The sequence below is a fragment of the Paramormyrops kingsleyae genome, chromosome 16, assembly GCF_048594095.1.
Source record: "Paramormyrops kingsleyae isolate MSU_618 chromosome 16, PKINGS_0.4, whole genome shotgun sequence".
Taxonomy (NCBI): domain Eukaryota; kingdom Metazoa; phylum Chordata; class Actinopteri; order Osteoglossiformes; family Mormyridae; genus Paramormyrops; species Paramormyrops kingsleyae.
The window spans coordinates 2508574-2535501 of record NC_132812.1 but is presented as its reverse complement, the minus strand read 5'-3'; the positions used below and the strand labels follow the sequence as shown (position 1 = coordinate 2535501).

Sequence of the window (26928 nt, the reverse complement as noted above, 5' to 3'; positions counted from 1 at the left end):
AATAACAAAAAAAATTAAATAACAAATACCGTGATATACTGTGAAAGAAATTAGATTCTGCCCAAGCCTAGTGGATTGGGATTCTCCAATATACGACAGATATGATACAAACTAAATATATGACAGGTATTGTGATGCTCCGACAGAACTGATGAGGCAGACCCCGAAATGCAGTGGCCAAAAGTTTTATTACAGGCACCGAGGGCAAACAAAGTTATAAGGGAAATCCGTAAGAGTCGTCGAGGGGCAGGCAGAAGTCGTTCACCGGGGAGAAAAATCCTACACGATGGCGGGACACAGGACGATGACAGGATCGGGGAGACAGGATCGACGGGGCAGCAGGGCAGGACGGAGCGGGCAGGACGGGCAGGCAGCACAGCAGGCAGGACTAGTAGGGAAGACAAAATACAAATTAACTGCTCGGTACGGCTCATCGAAATGGCACCAATACTTCGCACCGGCTCTCCGGTGTTTCCGACTTAAAAAGGGACACGATTGGTTAATTGCTGCCGGTGGGTGGTCCCGCCCGCATGGGCGTGACAGGTACGAACTAAATATATGTTTTGTAATGTTACCTTGAAATTGAAGAGTGTTGCCTATTGCACCCCCAGTTCCAGGGGGTACCAGAGTGACACAAATTATCTGGTGTGGCAGACTAGTTTTCCATTTTCAAATGAGCAAATGCTGCAGACTCACCCTGACATGCAGTGCCCTGCATATAGACTATTATTATTATTATTATTATTATTATTATTATTATTATTATTATTATTATTATTACCATATGTTAAATGTTGGTATATGTGGTTATACAGGACAATAGCCTAAAATGATTAGTATATGTAAGTTTTCTTATACTGTATGCCCACTTTTCTGGTGATACATATAAAAAGAGTGTGAATGAGTTTTAGTCACGCAGCACTGCTATAGGCATCACAGAATACATTTTAAATTTGTGTGCCCTCCAGTGACATTGGCTAAGTTGAGCAGTATCTGTTAGATCTGTAGAACATGTCAGTTAAGGGGAATTTTCTTGGATTACACCGTCACACATACCCACACCCACTGAAACACGCACACACACACACACACACACGTTTGTACTCATATCTTCCCTTCAATGTAATATAAACATAATCCACACACACACACAGTCATATAATCATATCTTTTTATATATTTTCATATATTTCTGATGGTGGCAATTTGAAAACAGGTTTACCCCAGCTTCCCCCCGCCGCCCACATTTCTTTTTTCCCTGACCTGTGCCCCCCCTGCAATTCCTTTGAGCCCCACAATTTGATTACCTACAGTATATCTTACAGATTGAGTATGCGCTCAACAGAAAGCTAAGCAGCAAGTAATACCTTTAAGTTATTCAGTATATTTTGGAATTACAAGGAGTCCTGCTTCATTTTGAATTCTGTTCTGAAATTAACAGAAAGCAGTAAATAAAAATTAGGAAATGTTCTGAAATTAACAGAAAGCAGTAAATAAACATTAGGAAAGGTTTAATTTGTACTTTTGTGCACAATTCATGCTGCAACATTTTTGAATCACTGTAGGGCAAATTCATATTCTGAACATGTAAGGCCTTGAAGTCATCTAATTAGCTATTGAGAAATGCATGTATCAGTCTGACAAGCCAGCTGATGTAAAGCTCTGCACGTCTCCTAGATCCACACCCAAGAGTGACGTGGATATGGGAATGGGAGCCTACAGCACAGATGTCAGCCAAGGGCCTCATACACTTGAAGATCTACCAGCAGCCCTGCCCAGGGCATTCCAAATCACAGAGCTGCTGAAATCCTAAGGAAAGGACCTGGGCATGACGGGGAAGGGTGTTAGGAGGCAGGGCAAGGGTCAACTAAATGACCAAGGCCATTGTGGACAAGGATCCAGTATCCAGCATGACCATGAATTACAGAGGGATTGCAGCGAGCTGTCCTAACACTGCCTGCATAAGGTAAGGTGAAATGGGGCAATCAGTCCCGCAAAGATCACTTTGATTCACTTTAAAAGTTTAAGTTCTCCTTTCCTGTCACATAATGTAACTGAGTCAAACCCAATCACTCTCAGTCAAAGAGCCTCTTAACATAACAGAGTTTAGCACACTAATTCCCCCTCAAAAAACACTACAATGTCACTCCTTTTCTATGAAGCATAAAACTTTTTTGGAGTCTCTCCCCTTTCTTTTAGGTCACTCCCCTGCTCCATCTTCCCTTGTCTTCCATGGGATGATGTTCAGTGCCAGTAGGAGGCATCAGAGTCAAACTGCTCCTTTCACAGTGTCACTGTATAAGGAGATTCCTCCAGCTTCGGGCACTGCAGGATGCAGTGTCAGAATGAGCCGCCCTACCCCCACTGGGACATATTTACTGCAGTGTCTTATTGGAAGTGCAATTCGCCATAGTGATTGTGATGGGCAGGGCCAAGTGAGTGACAGGTGTGAGTTACTGTGTAGTCTGGGTAGATTAATAGCCATACAGTGTTTCTGTCTAATATTACTGTGGACTAAAATGGAGATGTCTGAAATAAGCACAGTCATGGAAGTGAGCCAAATGTCTCAGGTGTTCGCTTTCTCCCTGCTCTCTGGCAAAGACAATCAGATTAAGCTCCAAAACCAAAATAACGACTTGTGTTGTTTTCTGTGTTTTCTTTGTTTCTATTTTTTTACGTTTGGATACCCAGACAGCGAGCCTGGTTCTGTTTAACTGGCGCTAAAAAGATTAGCTGCTCTGTATGAAGGTGCTAAGCACAGATCAGTCAATGTGAGATTGGCTGGGGGTTGCTGTGGGCTGGGGGGGACTATGGTCAAAATTGCTTAATGGTTTTATTGAATTAATGGCACATCCAAAAGAGTCTCTAGGCTCTGTCAGTCAAATACGGTGACACCATGCTATCGGAATGCCTCCTCAGAGTGCTGAAACAATAGATGGCTTCAGTTGTGACCCTCCCCTCTAGTTTTAACTCAATAAAAAATTAATGCAAAGCAGGCATCTCATACATCTCTTTGTCTAGAAAGGAAGATGAAGTGGGCCTGAGATGGTGGGTTTCTTACTCTTCCTCAAAGGTCACTAAAGTTTATTCCAGGTGATGATGGATGAACTGAGCTTGGGGTGAAGTTTAGGCCCATGTGGTGAACATCACTGATATAGTGATCCTTTCATATGGAGTAATGCCCATTTATATGTCACTCTCTTTGGACAATGTTGCTCTTAAATGCAAGCTAATGTTGAGTCATGGTGGGGCAGACATTTGAGTATTTTTTCTTGCAAAAGATGAAGCTTTTCTGCTCAAGTCATGGAAGTCCATGCAAAACTGAAAATAAAACATTAACGATTAGACCTAGAAACACTGATAATTCCTATCTATCAATTTATGAATGAATCACACTCACCTCTGCTTCCCACCAATTTCTCTTCGATCTTCAGCCTGTCACAACTAGTATGGTCTTTGGTTTGATATTTCCCTTGATGAAATGAGGCATTTTACTCAAATACACCATTTCATTACTGTTGTTAAACATGGTGGCAAAGTGGAAGAATTTTAGGAAATTAACTTGGCTGGAAAATCTACTGAAGGGACCCACGCAAAATTTGCCTGCCTAGGACATCTGAAAAGGTACATACTGTCCTGTGTACAAGTGACTAAAATAAAACTAGGAAAATTCATATCAGAATTGCCAAGTAAGCAGGGGTGACTGATGAATATATTTCTTAAAAACTTGAAAAGCACTGGGAAAAAGGACCTGCCAAGATGGGGCCATGACCGTCAGACAGGATGACCAACAGGCTCGGCTGCAGGTCAAAGGTCAGTGCCTCAGGATATTCATGCTCATTTTTCTTACTGATGCCTTTAATAATGTTTTTAGAAAAAAGACAGGAAAGTATAATTTTATACATTTGATAATGGTAGACAGGAAAACACGTTTTTTGTGTATTTGTGTGTGTGTGTATATATATATATATATATATATTATATAAATATAGATTTGTTCACATTTAACTTTAAAATTATGTATTTCAATTTTAAATTAATTAAAATCCTGATAAAGCCACAGGAGAAAAAAATACAAAAGCCACGAAATGTTGGAGATGGCCACTCTTACCGCAAAAACTGCTGTTTTTTATTAAATGAGATGTTCTTGACCTGGACCTGGCTGAACTGAGTGACCTGGGTCTGAAGAAGTATTCAGCTTTCATAGCAGTGGCCAGACCAAGCAGTCCACACTGGAGGAATATGCATTTTCTCTGCATATTCCCAAGAACAGCACATTGATGGTCAGGTGACCAGGCATAGCATCCAGTCAAGATGAACACATTATTACATTACCATGTTATACAAACTACAGCCTACAGCACAGTGTGAGGCTGCTTCATTGCTACATTGCATAGCCTGTGACACAGTTACAGGACAGTTATTCTGTAAGCATATTCTAGATGGGAGACAGCTTGGTCACACCAGAGACCAGTTTAACTCCTGTATTTGCTCCATGGTTACACCATGCAAGTTCTGCAGGAGGTGGCATTTCAGCACATCCTTGCAGGAAATCCTCCTGATCAAATGTCATGTAGTGGCTAATACAGCTGCTCTGCCAGCCATTCCGATAGAAAGCTGCCTTACCGTATGTGAACAAATCAGAAATCACTCACACAGAACTCACACAGCTTGCAATACTAGACTTTATACCATATCATACAACACCACACACAGTATTTCAGAATGGATGGATAGATTAAACCATCTGTGAATCTTTGCGCATTTGTTACCTGCTAAAGAGATAACAACAGCAGGTTAAGAGGAATACACTGCAGTTCTTATGACATTCAAGAATTTTGCTGTTAGCGTCCATTTTAATTGCACAGGGAGGATATGTAGACCTCAGATTGGCGCTTTATGAGACAAAGGTATACCTTTACAAGGTATCCTTTCAGAAATAACTTCACATCAAGGTTTGGTCCATTGCATGGAGAACATTTCTTATAAACTGTAGGATTTAAATAAACCACATTCTGTGAATTATAAAGGTACTCTTTGTCCAGCCCTGTTTGTCCTTTACATCACATCACACAATCATTAACAAAGCATCATAAGGCTCTGCGGTTCCGTTTATGGACACAGCACTGTCATTCCTGTTCACTGGCAGACAGAATTCCAGCCTAATGGAATTAATTGGAAAGACATGAAGTGAAAGGAACTGTTGAAAGATGTCTATGTTTTTCTTTTAGATACAGGGAAACCTGTGTCTAAAAGTTTTGGGTACAAGCTGTATTCCAGTTGTTGGATGCTGTATACCGGATATCTAAATAAAATACTCTAAAGTATTTAAAACAAATTTTATAGGGGAAATACTCAGCCTTCACAGAACATTCAGTAAACTCACCAAAATAAACAGGCCCCTTAAAGGAAAGCATTGATGTCTATTTATGACAGTAATAAAGAGTGTGTAGCTGTAAAATGACAAATTACATCAGGTGCTCAAATTGTCAGGAAGGCTGTTAATGGAGTCTGGTGGGAGGGTCACAGTGGAGTTCAGGGGACATATATGTAATGAAAACAAAGGAAAGAGCTTTCTGTTCTCCTGCTCGCTGCAAAATGAGCACACTGCCTCTGTACGTAAGAGTAGGGACTCATTGCTGATCACAGCGCTAGAGAATATTTGTCATAGGTTGTTCAAATGCAGCACTTACTCATTTTATAAAGGTTCATGCAGATAAATTGCTCTGTGGCATCAGCCATACATTTAAAATCAAAATTAAGATGTTGTACAAAGTAGCAGTGAGCTGATCTGAATTTCAATGTTGCACCCATGATAATCTGAGCTCATTAAATGCTGCACTGTGTACTTAGAGGCAGTGAAGTGGAGGTGTTTTCACCGTGACAGGCTCCCTGTTAAGTTAGGGTTGGAAAATCTGATTATCCCTCTGATTGGCAGCCCCCCAGGCTGGGAGAATGATCGACACAGTGTGAGAATGGACACAATGGCCTCTTGTGTTCCTTTCTTTGCCCTGGTGGTGAACCATTCTCTGCCTGCATTTGATCATAGCTTTCCTTATCCGTGCCAAAGGTTAGGACTTTCAAAATTCTTAGACTTTCTATATGAGGAAAAAATGTACCTTTAATTCCTACAAAATAATTCTGTAATATAGTCTGGGATATAGTCTTCATCCTCAGTTCTGAGATAGAAACATGTATCTCAATTTGCACCACAAATTATCTAGTTGAGATTACTGAATAACAGCAATAGCCATAATGCAATTATGTTGTGTGGGTCTCCTCAGGTACCTCCTTCTGCCTTAAGACATACAGCTCTGGAAAAAAATAAGAAACCACAGGACAATTTTTTGTTTCATTCATTTCTCAATGAATATTTTTTTGGAAAAGGCAACCTGGTTCTCCTCTGTTTCTCATTAATGAAAGGCTTCTTCCTTGCTTGATGGGACTTCAGTCCTGCTTATAGGAGCCTGATACAAACTGTCCCAGCAGTGCACTTCACACCTGCACTTAATTAATGTTTCTCATTTCTTTTGAAGATCACTTGATGTCATCCTATGATTCATGAGAATTAGTAGGATAAGTTAACAGTCATCTCTGGCTTTAGAAAGTCACTTCTACCCTTGTTTTAATGGTCATTCTGGTGTCTCCTGCTTCACCTTGTTCTTGGGTACTGCTGTCTTAGAATTTTTGAACCTGGAAGCAACCTGTTACTCGGTGTAGCCGTCTGCCAGCAGAACCATAATTAAACCAGGATTTTAAAATGCAGATTTGTTTAAAAATATAGAGTTGTCTCTTAATTTTTTCCATGGCTGTACATTAACAATTGAATTGGTGTGTGCGTGTGTCGTGAACTGCAACGGCCCCAGTATCCAATCTGCCTTGTTCCTTAAACTTCCAGGGATAGGTTCCAATCTCTCTGTGCCCTTGTATTGGTTAAACAATTGGAAGATTAATGTATAATTAATACACGTTGTAGCTTCAATTCCATTATATGTTTGCAGATGTGAATTAATTTATTTTGATGTGCCATTCCTGCGTTGCAGTGCCATGCTCGTCCGACAGGTGGCTCCCTCTTTTCAAAACCCCGGAGACTCCCTGCTGCTTCGGCCGGCCTGTGGTTGCTAATAGCGACCAGACGGCGTCCACGGACAGCTTGGCATCGACACGGCTGAGGCGACGGTGTTTTCGTTGGATAGTTCGCAGTTTGTCTCGACAGTTTGTCCGAAACCAGAAGTTTGGAAACATGCCGCCGAAAAGAGTGAAAAGCAGCTCCCAATCCTTCCCGACAGTCGCAGCTGGCAGTAAAGCTTGGGAAGCAGGACTCGCTGCGGCACCCTTAGAGGAGGTAGTCTGTGTATCAAAAATAAAATAAATTAAACGGACATTGATCATACTTAAGAGTAATTTTAAAGAAATGATGTAGCATGGCTAATTTAAATAAATGTCTATGCAGTAGGCATCTTTTCGGGCAGTATTCCGAGATTACCCTTGACTTTAATTTCATTCCTTTTGTTTGTATACCACGCATGCTATGGCAACCCTCTAAACAATTCATGACCGCTTGCCGCTTGCTGTCCCTGTCGTACTTTCTTTAGGAAAGGTAATACTGCCACCTGGCGCTGTTTTTAATTAGCGGTGCTCCTGGTGCGGAAATACCTTCGTGGCGTTAGGTCCTCACGTACAAGGGATTGAGAGGCAGACCGCAAAAGTTTTCGAGCGGGGGGGTGGGGATGCGAGGCTACGGTAAATGACAACACATACACACAACTTCTTTAGACCAATGCCTTTTAAACTTTTCCATAGTAATAAATGTCGATAAATTTAAATAGTAATCGATCCCAAAAGATATCGATCTTCCCATCAATTTAACAGAACCAAGTTAAGGTTTGTGATAAGGACACGATGTTGAAAGTCGGGGGGAATTTTTTCTGTCACCAGATTTAAAACCCACTTAGCAACACGTTACGGTTTAACTCCTGCAGAAACGTAGCACTTTGGTGTGGTTTTAATGAGCATGCACGCCGCATGAGCAAAGAAAATATTCGATTACGAATCTCATATTTGAATCGGTTCGTGTTAAATGGCGGCCTGCTGATCTGCTGTGCGCTTACGCGGTTGCAGGCGGGCTGGACGGCGTGCCTCTCCCTAGTGGCAGCGGCAAGCCCGAAGGACGAAGAGTACACCCAGGCGCTCTTGCGAGCTGTGCAACAGCGTCAGCGCCGGCTTTTCGTGGCCATCACCTGGGACGCCATGCTGGAAAAGGCGTGTAGATCGTCTTCTTACCTTCGCCACAACACCGACTGAGCCAAAACATCGCTTTCAAAGTCTACTGTTGTAGTGAATATGCATAAGCATATTGTAAAGCTGATTATAAATGGCGTAGAAAACACTTAATGCATAATCATACCCCATGTACAATTTATTCAATCTCCGTAACATTCCCTTTTCTAATGAAGCAAGCTGGATGTCATACATCTATCATCAGCGCAAACCTTTCAGCCAGATGTCCGAGTGCTCCAGTAACTACGCTACCTACTTTAATGAATCACTATGTGTACTAGAAGTCACATCCTTACTTGGTCTGCCTTCAAAGACTTGCTTGCCTTTTAAAAAATGTCTTTTAAATCATGCATTTTATTCACCCCTAGATCAGTGAGCTGGGAAATCCCAAAGCCAAGAAACCAAAGGATGTTCCTTTGTTTTACGAGGTAATGTGTCTTTAGCAAATGTTTTCATCTCATCCATCTTTCGAAAGAACATTTGTGCAAAACGTGCCGTTTTGTGGCATATGGGAATCGCTTCCGGTCAATGGTTGCCTTGTAAGTTAAGTTTGCTGAGACATTCAGGAGTTCCTGGAATGCTTGTACATGGATTGGTTTAGATGACTTTATATTAAAAGATCCAATGAAGGCTTTCTACCTCTGTTCTGTTCTCTGCTGTTACTGTTAGTAATATTGAAAAACTCTTTAATTTGCCTCAGTAGTTTTAACAATTAATTAATTAATTATTTAACTAATTAAGCTAAATTAAAAATCCATCAGTCTATCCATCTTCTGACTACTTATGCAGAACAATATCACGCAGATCCTGGAGCCTATCCCAGGTAACGTAGGGCACTATAATACACTTTTTAAGTTCAACTAAATGAACCATTGTCATTTGAATTTTGAGATGCATTCACTCATCCGGTAAATCAGCAGTGGGTAATGAAGACTAAACTGGAGTGAAAACCATGGTACTGTGCATCGTTCCATGATTAGTGTTCTAACATTCTGACTAATATAATGTTAAATATAATAAAACATGAAAATGGACTATCTCCAGTTAATTATGATACCTTGTTCCTCATTGTACGAGCATACGTACACAGGAATCCATTATTTCAGGAACGTGAAAAACGTATTTTCTCAGGAACTACTTTACAAAATAAACCTAAAACAACATAATGAGACACCTTAACACCACAAATAGAAACCTGTCTTTACACAGCAGTTAATGAATGGTTTAATGTTTTATATGGACTTATGTGGATTGTTGTCAGAGAATGTAGACTTATGTGGTTTTCTTATCATGCATTCCAATGCCACACGGTTAGTCTGAGGCTTGTCTCTCTGTTCACTATATTCCAAGAACTCAGTAGGTTATCGTCATCTACTCTAGATGTTTGGACATAATCAGTGCCCTATTGTACAGTGATACCTCAGTTCTCGAACTCATTAGAACTCGAATTTCTTAAAAGTCGAACCAATCAGTTCGAAAATTTTTTTATCTAGAACTCGATCTGAATCTCAGAAGTCAAACCGTGAACGCCGACCTAAGATAACTTATACCCCACATGCCCCAATGTTTCTGGGAGTATTCCACCTATAGTAAAAAGTCACTTTTATCAGTCTTTTGGACTGATGAGACAAAACTGGAGCTTTTTGGCCAGTCACACCAGCTCTATGTTTACGGAAGGAAAAGTGAAGCTTTAAAAAAAAGAACACCATACTGTACCTATTGTGAAACATGGAGGGGGCTCAGTTTTGTTTTGGGGTTGATTTGCTGCATCTGTCATGGGGAACCTTGAATCTGTGCAGAGCACAATGAAGTCTCAAGACTACCAAGGCATCCTGGAGTGAAATGTACTGCCACTGTCAGAAAGCTCAGCACAGCCTCACATGTCACGAGTTCTCAAGTAGGGTAATGGCCAAAAATATACAGCTAAAAGCACTTAAGAATGACTGAGAAAAAAAACATTGGACTATTCTTAAATTGCCTTCCATGAGCCCAGATCATAATTCTATTGAACATCTATGGAAAGATCTGAAAACTTGCAGTGTGGAGATGCCACCCTTCAAACCTGAGACAGCTTGAGCAGTTTGCTCAGAAAGAGTGGGTCAAACTACCTGTTGTTTTTTGCATTTATCACCTTGTGTGGTGTGATATGACAGCTTGCTTGTGAATCCTTGTGATACATACATTTATTTACATTTTACACATTTAGCAAATGCTTTTGTCCAGAGCAACATACTAGTGAGGAGCAGGGTTCGAAATTAACACCCGCCAACCCGCCAAATGCGGGTTAAAAATCATTTTGGCGGGTATTGATAAAAACTTACCAGCCAGTTTGGCCGGTGATGCATGAACCAATCATGCAAATCATGTCAGAGACGCTCTGGGTCGTTTGTCCCCTCCGTCCTACATTTCACATGAACACTACACTACGGGTGACGTTTTAGATACCTTTGGCAGCAGCACGCAGATACTGTACGCTTCGGTTTGCGGGTCCAATCAACGACGAGAGCGCGAAAACACAAACAAGAAATAGGAAATATCGGATGAGCAAAGAGGACTGAGCTGGACAGCGAAATAAGCTAAAATCAAAATGCTGCGGTGGTTAGGACAGACGTCAGGATCAGGAAGAGGTGAGAAGAGGAAGGAGGCAGAACATGAAAATGTTGACAGAGCGTGCGAAACAAAGAGAAAGAAGTTTAATTGTAAATGGCAGACAGGTCGTCATTGGCTAGTGTTTGATAGTAAAAATGCGGTCATGTTTTGTCAGATTTGCCGTGAGTACACGAAAGAAAAAAATAAAACTAACAGTTTCGTGGTGGGGATGTATAATTAAGTTTATAACAGTTTATAACTGTATAGTTTGTTGTGTGTATTGCACTTTCTGTGCGTTTTTCATGCACTGTTAATAAAATGATCAAATTTTCATTCAGTGGCATTCATAATCTCTTATTTTCACCACGTAAAAATTTGTCTAATGGAAATTCTGATTGGCTGGTAACTTCAGAAAGTTACCAGCCACTTTGGCTGGTGATCAAAAAAGTTGATTTCGAACCCTGGTGAGGAGAATAGCTGTCAAGAAGTGAACTAGGCATAAGTACATCTAGGCTGAGCTTTTAGTGAATGCCCAGGTACAGGTATAAGCAGTACTGGAGCAGGATCTACACAGCTTCTAACAAAGCAAGAACCTAATAAATAGAGCTCATTGATTTCTATTCTTTGAAGGTGACGGAATCTGCCAAGGTCATCATGGATGCAGGGGAGGAACTTCCCCTACAACTACTGGGCATGCTGGTGAAGTTTCTCCTGCTGGATATGAAGGGCAAAGATTTGCAGAGAAGGTTGGCTGAGGAGAAGGTAACCACTGCTGCTGATAGAAGGCTAATGTCTGCTGCTTACAACTAGCAGCAGCTTACTGCTAGCTGAGGCTAAGACAAGCTTATAACTAGAGCAAGTAAACAGTTCTTGTTTACAGCTACCCCTGTTTAGCCCTCCTGTTTACAGGTAGCAGAGGCTAGGTGTAGGTTGAAGTACTGTTGGGTACTTCACAGGGCTGTAACAATACACATATTGGTCATATGCTGTTCGGTTACATTATCTTTGGTTCAGAATGCACTCTGAAAATAATGAATACACATCTTGACACTGGCGGAACCTATGAATTAGATGATCGACATGGAAAAAATTATGCTAATTGTGCCTGTGATTTGGTTACGATGCTGGTTGCAGGTCATATTTGCCAAGTTAGTCTTCTCTGTCTCTACATTGCTATATGGTGGTTGTCATTGCAGATTGGGAATAGGTGATAGCACTGATTATCTTTTCAATCCGATACCAAGTAATATTAAGGTTGCTACTGTCAATACCAGTTCTGATACCGATATACTGTGCCAGCCCATCCCTAATGATAAAATTTGCTTTTTGAGTTTGGGGGCTGCTGATTGTTTCTTCATTCTTCCCTGCATTTCTTTTTCTGCTGTACCAAAATTACACCAATCTGTGAACCCAAAACCTAGGTGTGTATCAAACTGTGAATTTTCTATACCATTAAGGTTGGTTCACTAAGGTTGGTTCATGCGCCTCTGCGGAAGAATGCCTGCTGCACTCCAAATTTGCGTCCACTTTTTAAATATCAACATGAATGCTTTTGACGAGGGTTGAGGTAGTATGCAAACCCAAAAGACTATTTACAAGTTAATACAACTGTTAACTTCATGTAAATGTGAGTGTATCTGAGTGCAAATCTCTCGCCAGCCAGCTGACCAAAGATGGCATCCCTGTGAGCTGACTCTCTGAATTTGCAAAACTTAGAGAAACGAACACAAACATCACTGCTGTGGTACATCTGCAAGGAATATCAGTAATATTTGACATTACTATTCATAAGAATATAAATACTGCACATTGTACGCATGTGCAAAGTTCGCAGCTTGACCTGAGAACTATGAACGTTTCCGTGTACGCATACGCAGAGTGGGTACGCGAGTGGAGAAGTGTGAACCAGCCATTACACCCCTAGTACTACAGCAAGGACCACCTTGAGACTTCAATTAGAGCTTTTAAGTCATAACCATGGCTGCAGCTCCTATGTTTATGTTATGTGTATTTGTGTGGTATATTTGTTGCTTGTATTTCTCTTAGTGCATAACTTTGTGCTTGTGTGCAACTTTAGTAGGCTGGGTTTGAGTATGTGGGCTTGTCTGTGAGAGTGTGTGTGTATGGGAGTGTACAAGAGGGCTAGAAAGATGTGAGCAATTTAATGACGTTGTTAAGTATTATATTTTCCATTACTATTAATAAAATGTCTTAGAGTTCCTCAAAGCCTGTAAATGTTTCACAGCAGCCAGAGATGAAAAAAATAAATGGTTTCCTGATAAATGACATGATTAATGTGGCTGTGAAAGTTGAGGCTAATTAAAACCCCTATAAATGGTATAGAGTAACAAAATGCCATTAAATTCACTGCGGTCGACCATGCTCAGGGAAACAGATTGCACTATACATGAATTCCTCACATGGCAGAAATGTCTGCTTGTCTTACCTATGGCTCGGTCAATCATAAAAATTGTTTCAGGGCTGTGAAACTCAGTGACTGTCTCTATGAAATGCCAGCTCTGACTCTAGGCCTTATGCTTGATCTGTGACAGCAAGTCACTACACATCTGTATGCTAATATCCAGGCAGAAATTTGTTTTATTAACTGAAGTATAAGAGCAGGAATTATTACTTATTCTGGTATGTGGTGAGAAATGTTCTTACTAACTTGTGACACTTAGAAGTAACTTTGTCTAATGGCTAAACTTTTCCCTTAAAACATTACTGCAATGTGATAGTGACAAAATTCTAGTGGCTGAGCATTTATGTTGGCAACTTTGTCCAAAAAAAGTCTGTGAACAATGACATGGTAGATTGTATATGGGACACACCAGCCCTTGCGTGTTTCTACTTCTGTTCTGTTTATCTTGCTGTATTCGCTGGATTCGATAAATGAACATGGAATTGCCTCTGGCATTATTTGTCCCTCTTTTCCAGGCTGTAGACGAAACATCCAGAGTTAAGACTGGAACTCCAGCCAGGGACAAGGGGGGTGCTGCCATGAAGGCCCCCATCAAAGGCGATAAGGGAAAGAAAGCTGCCGAAGTTCCAATGCCAGCCAAGCAGACCAAACTTAAGCGTAGAGGCCAAGAGATTGGCAAGTACATTGCTGCCAGACTTTACTGTTGAGTGTCATGCTCCCTTTACAGTTCACTTGGTAACACTTTACTTGTCGGGGCACAAATACTTAGTAATAACTTCAGTTACTACTGAAGAACAACTCATGAACAAATATAGTCACTACTTGAGATAAAAGATGCTTCTGATTCTTTAATGACGACTAAACCTCAGTATTTCACTTGTATTATTCATGACTTGTTTCTTCAATAGTTCACAAAGGTTTATAGAATTAACAGATATAAGTAACAAATACAGATGCTCCTCTACTTACGAACTTTCAACTTACGAACTTTCAGACATATGAACGAAGAGCACTGTATGTCCAAATTGTGTTCATCGGGCTCCCGTTTCCTGTCCGCAACATCAATTGTTTTTTTCTGCATGCCTATTCCGCCTAGTATGACTTCTGGCCGCTACTCCCGTCGTGCAGCAGCGTAGTGTGCGTACTCCCAGCATCCTAGTTCTTAGTACTTGCGTAAACCCTTAAAATTATGTTGAATAACAACTTACAAACATTTCAAGTTACGAACTGCTGTTCGGAATGTATCTCGTTCGTAAGTAGAGGAGCGTCTATATAATAACTGCTTTAGGTAAAACATGCATATGATTCATGATGAATTAACATGAGATCAGTATATTCCTCAGACTTAGTTTTGGTTAATTAATATACAAGTAATAGTATAATGCTATATTATTAGTGTCCCATCAAGTTAAGTATTACTCTTGGGATAAAATTTGCATCATGATTCCTTAATAATGAACAAACATGAGATGAGATCAATATTTAACTTGTGTTATTCATGACTTGTTCCTTAGTAGTTCCTTTAGTAATTTACAAAGGTTTACAGAATTAACAGATACAGTAACAAATATAATAACTGCTTGAGATAAAACATGCTTCACAATTCACTGATGATGAATTAACATGAGATCAGTATGTAACCAAAACTTAGTTTGTGGTTAAGCAATCCATAAGTAATAGCAAAATGCTATAGTATTTGTGCTCTGTCAAAGTAAAGCGTTACCATTTACATTTTTCCCTAAAGTTATCTACATAAGTACAGTTTCAGTTGGTTCCTGTGTATATAACTGGGGGTTTTTAATGAAGCAGCTGAGTTGAGCTTCTTTTTAAAGTTGAACCTGTGTTATTGTATACTGCTTAACCTCTGCTTCACCTGCTGTTTTTGTGTGGCCAACGCCAACTTTAAAACTTGTGTTGATGTTCACCCTTCTGGTATTCTAGATGACGAGCCTGATGATGGTCCTCAGCTCTATATCCTCCTGCTGGGCTTCTACCAGCCACAGCTCTTATCAGTGCTGGACTCGCTGGGTGTTCATGTCTCCAGCATCATACGACTGAGCTCCAAGGCCCCTGAACTGTCCCAAGGTCATGGCACTTTCTTGGCTGGAGATGAAGGTCAGATCATGTGGTTGGACCTCCCTTCCTATATGTGTAGCCTGTTCAACAGGAGTCCTCCCAGTGCAATTTTTGGCCCTCATGACAGGTTCTGTGCTAAGTAGAGTGGATGCTCTGCATCAGTGCTGTCAAGTCCTTCCCCACAGCTGGCAGAGGGCCTGTAGAGGTTGTGTTGATTTGGGGCACTTTTCCACTGCACTAGGTACCGTTTTCTTGGTACTTTAAGAAAATACCAAAAATACGGTACTTCAAGGTGTTGGTTTTCCATTTGCGTAAAAACTGGTACTGCCGCTGAATGCCATTACATTACCAGGTGGGGTTTTTTCTACTGAATTCAAAAAATGATAGTATACCATAGGGCTGGACAATGTGTGATATTGATACCAACATTGCATGTTATGCACATGTAGTTCACACATCGCAAGGACCGGACATTACAGCGTGGGGGGTCTAAGTTACACTAAAACATTTTTACTTTGTCATAGGAAACATAACTTAGCAAGAATTGCAATTTTAATGATTGTTCTTTTTCAATATTATCTAGTATACATTCATCAGTTTACCGCCACTGCTTTTGCATGTGCTTTCAGAGCCGTTCATGATCATTTGCATCCTTGCAGTTTAAATCACTCAGACGGGTTTGTGAGAAATTTATTTTTTAACTTATTTTTGCTTTATTAATATTCTAATATTTATTACAACAACTTTACACTATTTGAATTTTTTATACTGTATATTGTGTAGCCCTAGTATATTATAGTAATTACTTTTTATTTCTTTTCATGCCGTTTAGCTCATCTTCTGGATCTTCTGACCAGATCACAATTAAAGCCTGGGTCTCTTTATTTCTTTCTTTATTTATTTACGCCTGTATAATTTTTTTTTTTTACTTTATCATTGTTTTCTGAGTTTGTAACTTTTTTTAAGATGGCAAAAAATTTCAGATCCAGGCTGTTTACATAACCAATCGACAATGAAAACATTTTCCCATCCCAAAGTACCAAAAAAGTCCTCCAAATGGTTTGGTCCTTTGGGTAGTGGAACCTTTGGTAGTGGAACTTGACCTGAAGTCAGTGGAAAAGGGAAGGTACTGAAAGGCACCCTAATTGTATTCTCTGGGTGGGGAATACATATAGTTTTGGGACCACTTCACTGCTGCTACAGACACCTTCTCATTAATGCGATAACTCAAAAGCATTTGCCGGATCTTTCTCAAACTTTGCAAACAGTCCATGGGTGCTGAATTGGAACTATTCAAATTTTCAGACAAATCATCCCAAAATTTAAGCAATGTTCCACAGTGACATCAATGGGAAGGTTGAAAGCAGATGACTTTTGATCTTGTGAATGTGATAAGTAAAAAATTGATAGATCTTTTTCCTGCTTCACAAAAACATTATATGTCTATATGGAACATCTAAACCTTCTTTAATTTTGAGGCAAATTAAAACAAAGCAAAGGAAGGAAATTGAGACTGTAAAGACACTTGGTCTTGTAAAAACAGTAACTATAAAAGGTGATCTTAGAAGAAAATCACAGAGGGGTCTTTTTGTCTGTTTGGGTGTCTTTGGTTGGGGAGTGTGGGTGTATTAGGGATTAGATGGGGAGAGGGGAGTTATGGGGTTGTTTCGACAGCATCCATTCGAGTTAAAATTCTGATTTAAATGTAAGGTAACATCACCTTTGATTTGCTGGTGTAAATAATTTGCTGATTGTGACACTCTGTAAGAGAAAGATGGCTTTTACCCAGTAAACAAGAACTTTTTACTGTCACACTGATCAAATGTTTTGTTATTAATGGAATGAAGATCTGCAGTCATCATAGGGTGTGACTAGATACCACTGATCTATTGAACAGCTTCCATCAAGGGCCAATTCTTATTCAAGGCCAGGAGACTTGGGTCTCTACATGTACACTACGTATGTGCTGACAATGCACTACTTCATACTGGAACTCTATCACTGATAATGTTGCGTAGTAATGAAAATGTTACAAACTATGGCTAATAAAAGTAGTGTGAATGATGCAGGGTAATAAAAGGTGTGTAACTCTTCCCTCAAATGCAGCTATGGAGGTCCAGAATCACAAGAGGCAGAAGCAGATTGACACATTCTGGGCAAACCTACAGGCAGGGCTAAACAGTGGCCTGCCCCGGTCCAGACTGTTCGACGTGGCCCAGCTGTATTACACACTGAAGGATGACGTGGTTCCCCTGGACAGACAAGATCCCGGAGCCATGGTGACTCTTTATAAGTCTGGGTAGAGTGACTCTGTATAAAGTGACCCCCCTAAGTGTCCTAAAACCAGGTCTCTCTCCACTGTGTGCCAGCTGGCCTTGGGGACAGGTGTCTTCACAGGTGTGGCATCCCTCCTCTATGACCTCCTGGAGAAGAGGAAGCAGCATCTGTACTACCTGGACAAGCTGAGGTTCATCAGGGTTCCCAGTCTGGCCAGCATGGAGCCACAGGGCACTGGCTTAGAGAGCCTGGTACAGAAAGCATACACACATCCCTCTGTCTTTCAGCTCCTTCTTTCTCTCCATCTCTTCACGTTTGCACTGCCAGTTCATGTTAATGTTTACGAACCATACACCAAGTCCCATATTATACATAATACTTACAAAATATTGAAACAATAAAAATGCTCATAAAGAACAAACCACATGGTAGCATTCAGTGTGGTGCTCATTTGCCAGTGCCTTTTCCTTACCAAAAAGCACTGGTCATTTTTCATTTCTCGATATGTTTGAAATTTTGGGAAATATTTTGGTCCCTATACCAGCTCAGTTATGTTTGAAAAATAACCCTTCATACCACATTCAGAAGCATTTTGTTTTCATAAACATGACCATGGGTGCAGTTCATTAAGGAGGTTTAGATTTACTGTGTTCAAAATGCCACACACACTTTCTAAGAGGTACTGCTTACACAGATGCCTGATTAGTTGTTGGGATTGAATTCATCCTGACTTTTAAATATGGAACTTACTAGTTCTTGGATCTAGATGTCAGGTAAAAAGCTCAAACTGTAAATGTAAAACACATGTACTGTGTTCAGTAGTTTATGTTGCCCTGTTTAGTTAGATTTCAGATGCTATCTGGAGAAGCCCATCCCTTTAAGCAAAGCTGAGACTGGCCACATTACTGTAAAATATCATGGTGCCATTTTAGTAAACATTAACACTAGTCATGGATGAGTCTACATCTTCCTCAACAGATTGCTAAAACAGGCAGTTGCATCATAGACACACCATGCCCCTTTGTGGGTACAGCCAGTAGTCAGTGTGGTTTTTCTTTTAAAATATTATGCTACAAGGCCTCCTTATTCTGCACATTATACCCTGGGGATAATCGTTGGGGGGGGGGGGGGGGGACTCAGCCTATCCCATTTTACAGTCGTGGCCAAAAGTTTTGAGAATGACACAAGTATTGATTTTCACAAAGTTTGCTTATCACATGTTTCTATGGTATACTGAAATATAATTACAAGCATGTCATAAGTGTCAAGGGCTTTTATTAACAATTACATTAAGTTTATGCAAAGAGTTAATATTTGCAGTGTTGGCCCTTCTTTTTCGAGACCTCTGCAATTCGCCTTCGCCAGCATGTCAATCAGCTTCTGGGTCAAATCCTGACTGATGGCAGCCCATTCTCCCATAATCAGTGCTTGTAGTTTGTCAGAATTTGTGGCTTTTTGTTTGTCCATCTGCCTCTTGAGGATTGACCACAAGTTCTGAATGGTATTAAGGTCTGGGGAGAATGGACTCAAAATGTTGATGTTTTGTTCCCCGAGCCACTTAGTTATCATTTTTGCCTTATTCCCGGTGCGCCATCATGCTGGAAAAGGCATTGTTCATCATCAAACTCTTCTTGGATGGTTGGGAGAAGTTGCTGTTGAAAGATGATTTGGTATCATTCTTTATTTTCTTTATTCATGGCTGTGTTCTTAGGCCCACTCCCTTGGCTGAGAAGCAACCCCACATATGAATGGTCTCAGGATGCTTTACTGTTGGCATGACTCAGGACTGATACTAGCACACACCTTTTCTTCTATGGACAATCTTTTTTTCCAAATGCCCCAAAGAATCGGAAAGGGAATTCATCAGAGATTCAGCAGTCCAATCCCTGTACCTTTTGCAGAATCCTCCAAAAGTCTTCGCCTCACTGTGCGTGCAGATTCACTCACACCTGCTTGCTGCCATTCCTGAGCAAACTCTGCACTGGTGATGCCCCAATCCCGCAGCTGAATCAACTTTAGGAGACGGTCCTGACACTTGCTGGACTTTCTTGAGCTCCCTGAAGCCTTCTTCACAGCAATTGAACCTCTCTCCAAGTTCTTGATGATACGATAAATGGTTGATTTAGGTGCAATCTTACTAGCAGTAATATTCTTGCCTGTGAAGCCCTTTTTGTGCAAAGCAATGATGACTGTACATGTTTCCTTGCAGGTAACCATGGTTAACAGAGGAAGAACAATGATTTCAAGCACCACCCTCCTTTTAAAGCATCCAGTCTGCTATTCTAACTCAAACATCATGATCTCCAGCCTTTGTTACCTGTGTTAATGAGAGAATCATTGAAATGATGTCAGCAGATCCTTTTTTGGCAAGGCTGAAACGCAGTGGAAATGGGTTTTTTGGGATTAAGTTCATTTTCATGACAAAGAGGGACTTGCAGTTCATCTGATCTCTCTTCATAACATTCTGAAGTATATGCAAACTGCCATCATAAAAACTGAGGCAGCAAACGTTTGGCCACGACTGTACACAATGTGTCGTTCACTCAGCTACTTAACCGTTTGATAATTTTAATTTTTTGAAGATATAGTCATTTCCACTGCTTAAAATAGTAAGAGAGCAATGTGTGGCTCAGGTTTGGAGTGATTTCACTGTTGGGCCCTTAACCATAAATTGCTCCTGGCTGATCCTAATTTATCAATTGTAGGTTACTTTGGGTAAGAGCGCCTGTGGAATAAATAAATGTAATTGTTTGAGATCAGGATTTCTGATTATTTTCATACATAGTTTTCTTTAGGTTAAATTGTCCTTTCTTTCAAATACATCCAGATAACTGTCCCGGTACCTCAAGTGTTGTCATCGACAAAGAAGTGCATTCCCGAGGAACTGCCTCATGCCACTACAGGTAAACCCAGTAAAAACCCATTTAAATAGAGAGCTCTTGATACAATGGTAGATAGATCATTCATTCAGTTTCATTCTACATGAATGGCCCCATTGCCAACAGGGGTGGACACACGGTACTACTGCGCCCTTCTGGAGTCCATCCCCCCCGAGGCCCAGTCTGTACCCCTGCTTCTGCACTGCATGCTGGAACAGGTACTGGTCTGGAAACCCAGGGCTGGTCTTTCAGGCCCTCAGCCAATGTGGGAACCCAGGGCTAGTTTTTTGAGTCCCCAACTGCAGTGGAAATCTAGGGCTTGTGTTTCGGGCCCCCAGCCACTGTGGGAACCCAGGGCTGGTTTTTTTGGGCCCCCAGCTGCTGTGGAACCCAGGCCTGGTCTTTTGGGCCCCTAACTGCTGCAGGCCTGCTTCATGTTGGGCAGAGATGGGACTTACCAGGTGCCTTGTGTCCAGGTGGTGGCAATGCAGGAGGGGATTTTGCTGACCGACAGGACTGAGGCCAAGCAACGTGCAAAAGGGCAGGACATCCTGAACACAAAGGTATTGGCTTTCCAGACCTGCTCGCTTGCTATGACTGTGTGTGGCTGCCTGGTATGCAGAGCCAGAGCATACAGGCATAGATGCAGCCTTCACGCTCACAGTTGGCTGGTGGTATGCATATTGAGCTTTTATGTATATCACTGGCTTTAAATGTACTGTGGTAACTGCTCCTCCATACAGATTTGCATGTTTTCTGTGGGGGTGGGGGTGTTGCCATAATGATAAAATTGTGCTCCATGAATTCTTGGTAGCAGCCAAAGGAGAATTTTGGGGACATGATGCTGGAGCAGGAGGGGAAGACACCTTTGCTGCTGAACTATCACGATGACAGGAGTAAAAGGCTGCACTATGTCCCTGTAAGAGACGTACCCTTGCCTCTGTGTCTCTCTGCTCCTGTGTGATTGTCACCTCTTTCAGCAACATAAACATGAGTGGCAGGACAATTCCCCTGTCCTCTCTGACCAGATTTGGCAGTCTGAGCTTATGAGTATTTTTTTGTTAGTGCATTTCAGCATGCTTTGCCGGAGTGGTTTAAAGCACCATTTGAATGTGTGCAGCACTGGCGGACTAAGGGGGTACGTGGAGGGGGGGGGGGGGGGGCATCTGCCCCCCTGCTGCCCCAGAGTGCCCTGTTGACTGCCCTTCATAAATTAATTATCTTTTTTCTCGTGGCCTGATCATGCATTTCCACTCCTGCCACGGCTGCTCTGTCACTGTAGGTACAGTATGGCATGGATGCCATGAAGGTGGAGGCCATGATGCTGCAGAACATGCCGCTGTTTAAGCTCCTCCACTCAGGTCGTCCTCCGGTAGATGACCATCTCTGGCTGGCCAGACTGCAGGAGCTCATGTGCTTCTGCTGTGACAGTAAGGGGAGGGAGTTCTGCTACATTCTGCAAAAATCAAGCATTCTTGTGACAGGTCAGGCCAATGCTATTGTGCAGAAAGAACAGCCACACAGCATGAGTCTGTAAGATGGCCAACAAAACTATGTGAGGAGGGAGGGGGCATAGGAGGGTCGGGGTCCTAGTGAGCATCCTCGGGCTAAGGGAACAAAATCACATAAAGCAGTTTGATGTAATAATTTGAATGAATGTACTTGACACCTGCATTTTCCCCACCAACCAGTGCTCTTCTCAGAGCCAAATAATGCCAAAAGAACTGCTAATGAAAGTGAGTAATTACACTACCCATCCAAAAAAAAAGTCGCCATTTGAATTTATATCAGCAAATACTTGAAAGCCAATGACTAGATCATTATTACAGCTCAGCTACATTATGCAGCAATAAAGTAAAGTCAGCTGATTACTTGAATCTACTGAATGGCCAGGTTACACCTCCATCCATCATAAATGGATTTTTTCTTCCCTGTTGGCATGGGCATATTCCAGGACAAGAATGCCAAGATTCAATGGGCTCAAATTGTCAAAGAGTGGTTCAGGGAGCATGAGGAATCATTTTCATACGTGACTTGGTCACCACAGAGTTGTGACCTTAACCTCATTGAAGGTCTTTGGGATGTGCTGAAGGAGGCTTTATGGAGTGGTTCAACTCACTTGTCAATACAGGATCTTGGTGAGAAATGAATGCAAATCTGGATGAAAATAAAGGATGAGATGTTGCATAAGCTTGTGGAAACAATGCCATGACAAATATGCGCCATAATCAAAGCTAAAGGTGGCCCAACAAAAAATTCAAATGGTGACTTTTTTTGGACGGGCAGTGTATTTAATGAAACAGAAGAACCTTTGAAATCGAATGAACTAAAGTGAAACTGAAAAGGCAACTCTAGCAGACATTCTTCAGTTAACCTGAAAGGCTTGAATTCAATAAAAATTAATATTTAATTTTCACAGATAAAATCAAGAATAACAAAGCACAACAAACTGATAAGTGAAAGAAATATGAACAGTTGTAGTGCAGTTTTTTCTACTCTGATATGAGATGATTAGTGATATTTGGACTGCGTCTGCCCCCCTGGCAGAGCCCCTGAACTGGCTGGAGGTGGAGCGAGCACTCCTTCAGTTTGTGTTTGAGAGCATGCCGCTCACAGAAACGGACCAGGATGGCCTTCTGCTTCAAACCAGGCCTCCAGAATCAGGCCCCAGCCCCTGGGATGACCCCATCTCCTTCTCCCAGGGCCTTGGTCAGGACCGCCTTTGAGTGTCTGTTGTATTCTATAACTCTTGTATAGACAAAACAAGGCTATCTGCTCTTTCCTTTTTTCACAGAGCTTCTCCATGTCAGACCAGGCACATCAGAAGCAGGCGAGGTACTTACTCTGTTGAAACCTTTTGACCATAATCTTGCCTGTAATTGCGATCACTGTGCAAAGTCAAGTTTTGTCTCTGTTAAGTGGTTTCCGTTTGCTTGGTTGACTGGGGTAGCTGATCCAGATCAGCGAGGAGACGATCCGGAAAGTTCAGCGGCGCCGCCTCACGGCCTTGCATTATGCTGAGTGCCACAGTGCTGCTGTGTTGGCTCAGGTACTCAATGATATGGGACCAGTGCCTCATATTGTCATGTTCCATTCATTCATCCTCCAACTCCTCAGTAAATGAGTTATTATCAATTAACCTTGACAGGGTTGGGGGCAGCATAGACCACAGATAAAGGTAAAACTTGGATGGGATGTCACTCCATCACAGCGCTCACACACACACCCTCACATGCTGCAGACAGTTTTGTATGCCAATTAGCCAATTAGTCCCCCCCCTCTTTGGAATGCAGGGAGGAAGCGGAGTACCGGGAGGAGACCCGCACAGCACAACGACAGCATGCACACTACATATTCGCACAGAACAGAGGCGAAATTCCAACCCCCGACTCCAGAGAAGCAAGGCAGCTTGTTTGAACAGTAATCTGGGATTTCTTTTACCAGGTTCTCCATGATGCCTCACACACTTACTGCTGCATGGACACCTTCCGCCGTCAACTGGACAGATCCCTTTGTATCGTGTGTCACAACCCTGTGGGCCCAGAGCGGCAGAGCAGGGAAGTGTGGAACACAAGGCTTCATACAGACGTGGGCTTCAGGTGCATGGCCAAAATGATGCAGAGGACCAGCACTGCTATTACTGTTGTCGATTGTTAAAAATGAAATATGTCGATAATGCTTACATGAGTTACAAACATGCTTAAACTAGTCTGTTCCCAAGCATGAAAAGTCCAAAGCTGAAGTGGTGAAGTCATTGATGGTGTATGTTTGCCTGCTTTTCAGGAGGTACCTGGAGCATGTGGCTGACGCTGTTTCAGACTGGATGCATCAGGAGGAGAGGAACTGGAAAGGTATTGGGGAGCAGCGGGGTAGAGAGAGCCTATGTGAGCCCCCTGTGTCGGGACAAGTGTGGCCCCAGGAGAAGAGCATGTCCCCCAGCAGCACGGGAGGTAAGGGCTTGCAGTGTGACTACACAATACCTTGGGCATGCTTTTAAAGATTCCACTTTTTAAATGCATTACAGTATGGATACTGTCACGATCCGCTCCGTCCGATCCTAATGTGTGCCACGCCCACCTCATTACCTCGTGTTCATCCCTGATTGTTCTCACCTGTGGCTCGTTACCCTTAGCTTGTCTTTTGTATTTAATCCCTGTCTGAGTTAGTCTTCCCAGATCAGTCATTGATGTTAGCTGTCGTGTTTCCCCGGTCCTGTCTGTCTGCAGTAAATCCCTGGTTATACCCTGCTTCCTGGCTCCAATAGCCTGCTTTCCGGCTCGCTTGCCCCGCACCCTGACAGATACCAGTTTTGGAAAACCTTTGCTTTCAAATTATTCTTTTTGTGTTTTTTTTTTTTTGGACTGGATAAGATTTGTTTGAATTATGTAATACCTGTAAGTGAATACATATTGTGGCGTTATTTTTAGCTCTGTCTAATTCTGTGTGGTCAAGGTTCACTGAAGCCCCTGGAAGATGTGGTGATGGACCCATACGTACGGAAAGACTCCCTGAAGGTGAGAGCCAGGAGTCTGTCTGCCATATTGGAGTAAATGACATGATGCCTGTTCTTTACATTTAATCACAGATCCTGCTTTTTCCAGCATTTCAAAGGTGTGTGTTTCTTGTGTGTGTGTGTGTGTGTGTGTGTGTGATGTATACATTACATTGTGGGGAGCAAATGTTAAAAGTCTTCTATTTCGTTCGGTTACTTGTGCTTATGGTTAGGGGGTGCCCTGTAATTTATGACCTGTGTAGCCTTCATGTCCTGTGATTTTGGGAATGGACTCCCGGATCACCACCAATATTCAAAATGAATGAATAGATGTAATAATTTTTTTATTACTATTAATATGTTTTTTCTATTTTGCAAACTATGTAACTTAAGGCATGGAAAATTGCGCAGGACAAACTGAAAGAAGAGGAACCCACCAATACAGTCAAGAAAGACAAAGGGAAGAAGACCTCTTTAAAGGTGCAAGACCACTCAGAGACCTCAAATGGCAGCAAAGACACCCCCCTGCCCAGCCAGCAGAGCCTGGAAGAACTCCTGAAGACCCCTGAGCCTGCAGTGTGTTCCAGAGAGGGCAGCGAAGACATACATCTAGTCGAGGATGAGTTCATAGTGAGTTATACCGAAAAGTCAAAGCATGACTGGGGCAGTTCTGCAAATGTTACCATGATGCTGCTGATCAGTGTGGTTACACATGTCCAGCAGCTTCAGGCACAGTGCAGGCTATCTCATAACCATTGCTATAGTGAAAACGCGGTCTCAGTTCATTGTATTCTTGTGTCCAGTTTCTATAAATCTAGTGCACCTGTTCCTCTGACTCCGCTGCCCAGTTTCTAAAAATCTACTGGCCGTATGTTTTTGAAACCATTGTTCATGCTGAACCTTCTGCCCTAATACATGGCCTTTCTGTGGCTGGCAGGGATTCACCGGATACAGTATGAATGGGACTTTGGTCCATGTGTCAGGCCAGATTCAATCGCTGTTTCCTGCAGATGGAGGACACATCAGAGTGGAGACTGTGCACTTTGCAGAAGGTAAGCATGCATGTCAGAGTGGGGACTATACATTTTGTAGAAGATAAGTATTAGGGGTGCAAATCACAGCTTTCCTCGCGATACAATACGATATTGATTCCTTAAGCCAACGGTTCGATTTTTTTTGATACCTCAAAAATTCCCTCTATACGATACGATTCAGTTTGATACTGGGGTTAGTAGTTGAAATGATGAAATTTCACACAATCCTTTACATTTCAATGAATTAAAAAAGCCAAATATAATTAGCATTTCACCATATTTTTTTGGGGACTGTAAACAAAATATAGTGTAGTGAAATATGTCCCATAAAACAAGCAAAATAAAGCGCAATAAGGTAAAAATAAAAAAACATTGCATGGACAGACATGTAGAATGAAAAAGATTAACATGACTGACTACTGCGGGGAATCAAGTATGTCAATAATCTTCTTTGAGAGGTTTTTTTAAGAAACATTAAATGGTCAACGTGTTCAGGAGATTGTGTGCTCTGAGCGTAGCGTCCTATGTTACCTGCGGTACTAAACACACTGAACGCTCTGAATACTCTGAAGGTATGCTAGCTTGCGAGCTACTTATAAATGACCAAGTCAAAATGATCTACCTACTATAAAAATGCAAAACATATATTTATGTATTTCTTTAATATTATTATTATTTATTATTATTACTATTATCCTAGAATAATATAATAGTATCAAGCATCTTAGGATGTATATGTAATCTAAAAAGGAACTCTGGGAGACCGAGGAAGGTCGGTGACGTTGGAAAGACAGTTGACCTCCAGGAAAGACTGGCATGGGTGTATGAGGCTAGCAACCTCATCCAAGGCACTCACAGGAGGGCTACGATCCACTACGG

At 41.7% G+C, this 26928-nt stretch overlaps 1 protein-coding gene across 9 annotated transcripts in view; it reads left to right on the top strand.

Annotated features, from left to right (window-relative positions):
• The first annotated feature begins 7122 nt into the window (after window positions 1-7122).
• The window catches only part of spag17 (sperm associated antigen 17), a 73254-nt gene continuing 53448 nt past the window's right edge, over window positions 7123-26928 (top strand). For 6 of the 9 annotated variants that reach the window (XM_072700836.1, XM_072700835.1, XM_072700839.1 and 3 more), the window contains exons 1-21: window positions 7123-7345; window positions 8122-8262; window positions 8649-8708; window positions 11500-11631; window positions 13807-13966; window positions 15233-15406; window positions 17474-17646; window positions 17737-17895; window positions 20472-20547; window positions 20650-20741; window positions 21000-21086; window positions 21338-21442; window positions 21806-21953; window positions 23071-23232; window positions 23318-23358; window positions 23474-23572; window positions 23968-24122; window positions 24307-24473; window positions 24976-25037; window positions 25409-25645; window positions 25953-26067. In XM_072700836.1, the coding sequence (XP_072556937.1) occupies window positions 7244-7345; window positions 8122-8262; window positions 8649-8708; window positions 11500-11631; window positions 13807-13966; window positions 15233-15406; window positions 17474-17646; window positions 17737-17895; window positions 20472-20547; window positions 20650-20741; window positions 21000-21086; window positions 21338-21442; window positions 21806-21953; window positions 23071-23232; window positions 23318-23358; window positions 23474-23572; window positions 23968-24122; window positions 24307-24473; window positions 24976-25037; window positions 25409-25645; window positions 25953-26067 (2647 nt within the window). In that variant the 5' untranslated portion in view covers window positions 7123-7243. Of the gene's footprint in view, window positions 7346-7664; window positions 7744-8121; window positions 8263-8648; window positions 8709-10496; window positions 10908-11499; window positions 11632-13806; window positions 13967-15232; window positions 15407-17473; window positions 17647-17736; window positions 17896-20471; window positions 20548-20649; window positions 20742-20999; window positions 21087-21337; window positions 21443-21805; window positions 21954-23070; window positions 23233-23317; window positions 23359-23473; window positions 23573-23967; window positions 24123-24306; window positions 24474-24975; window positions 25038-25408; window positions 25646-25952; window positions 26068-26928 lie in introns of those variants that run through there. The other 3 variants (XM_072700834.1, XM_072700840.1, XM_072700841.1) reach the window with 3 other exon arrangements.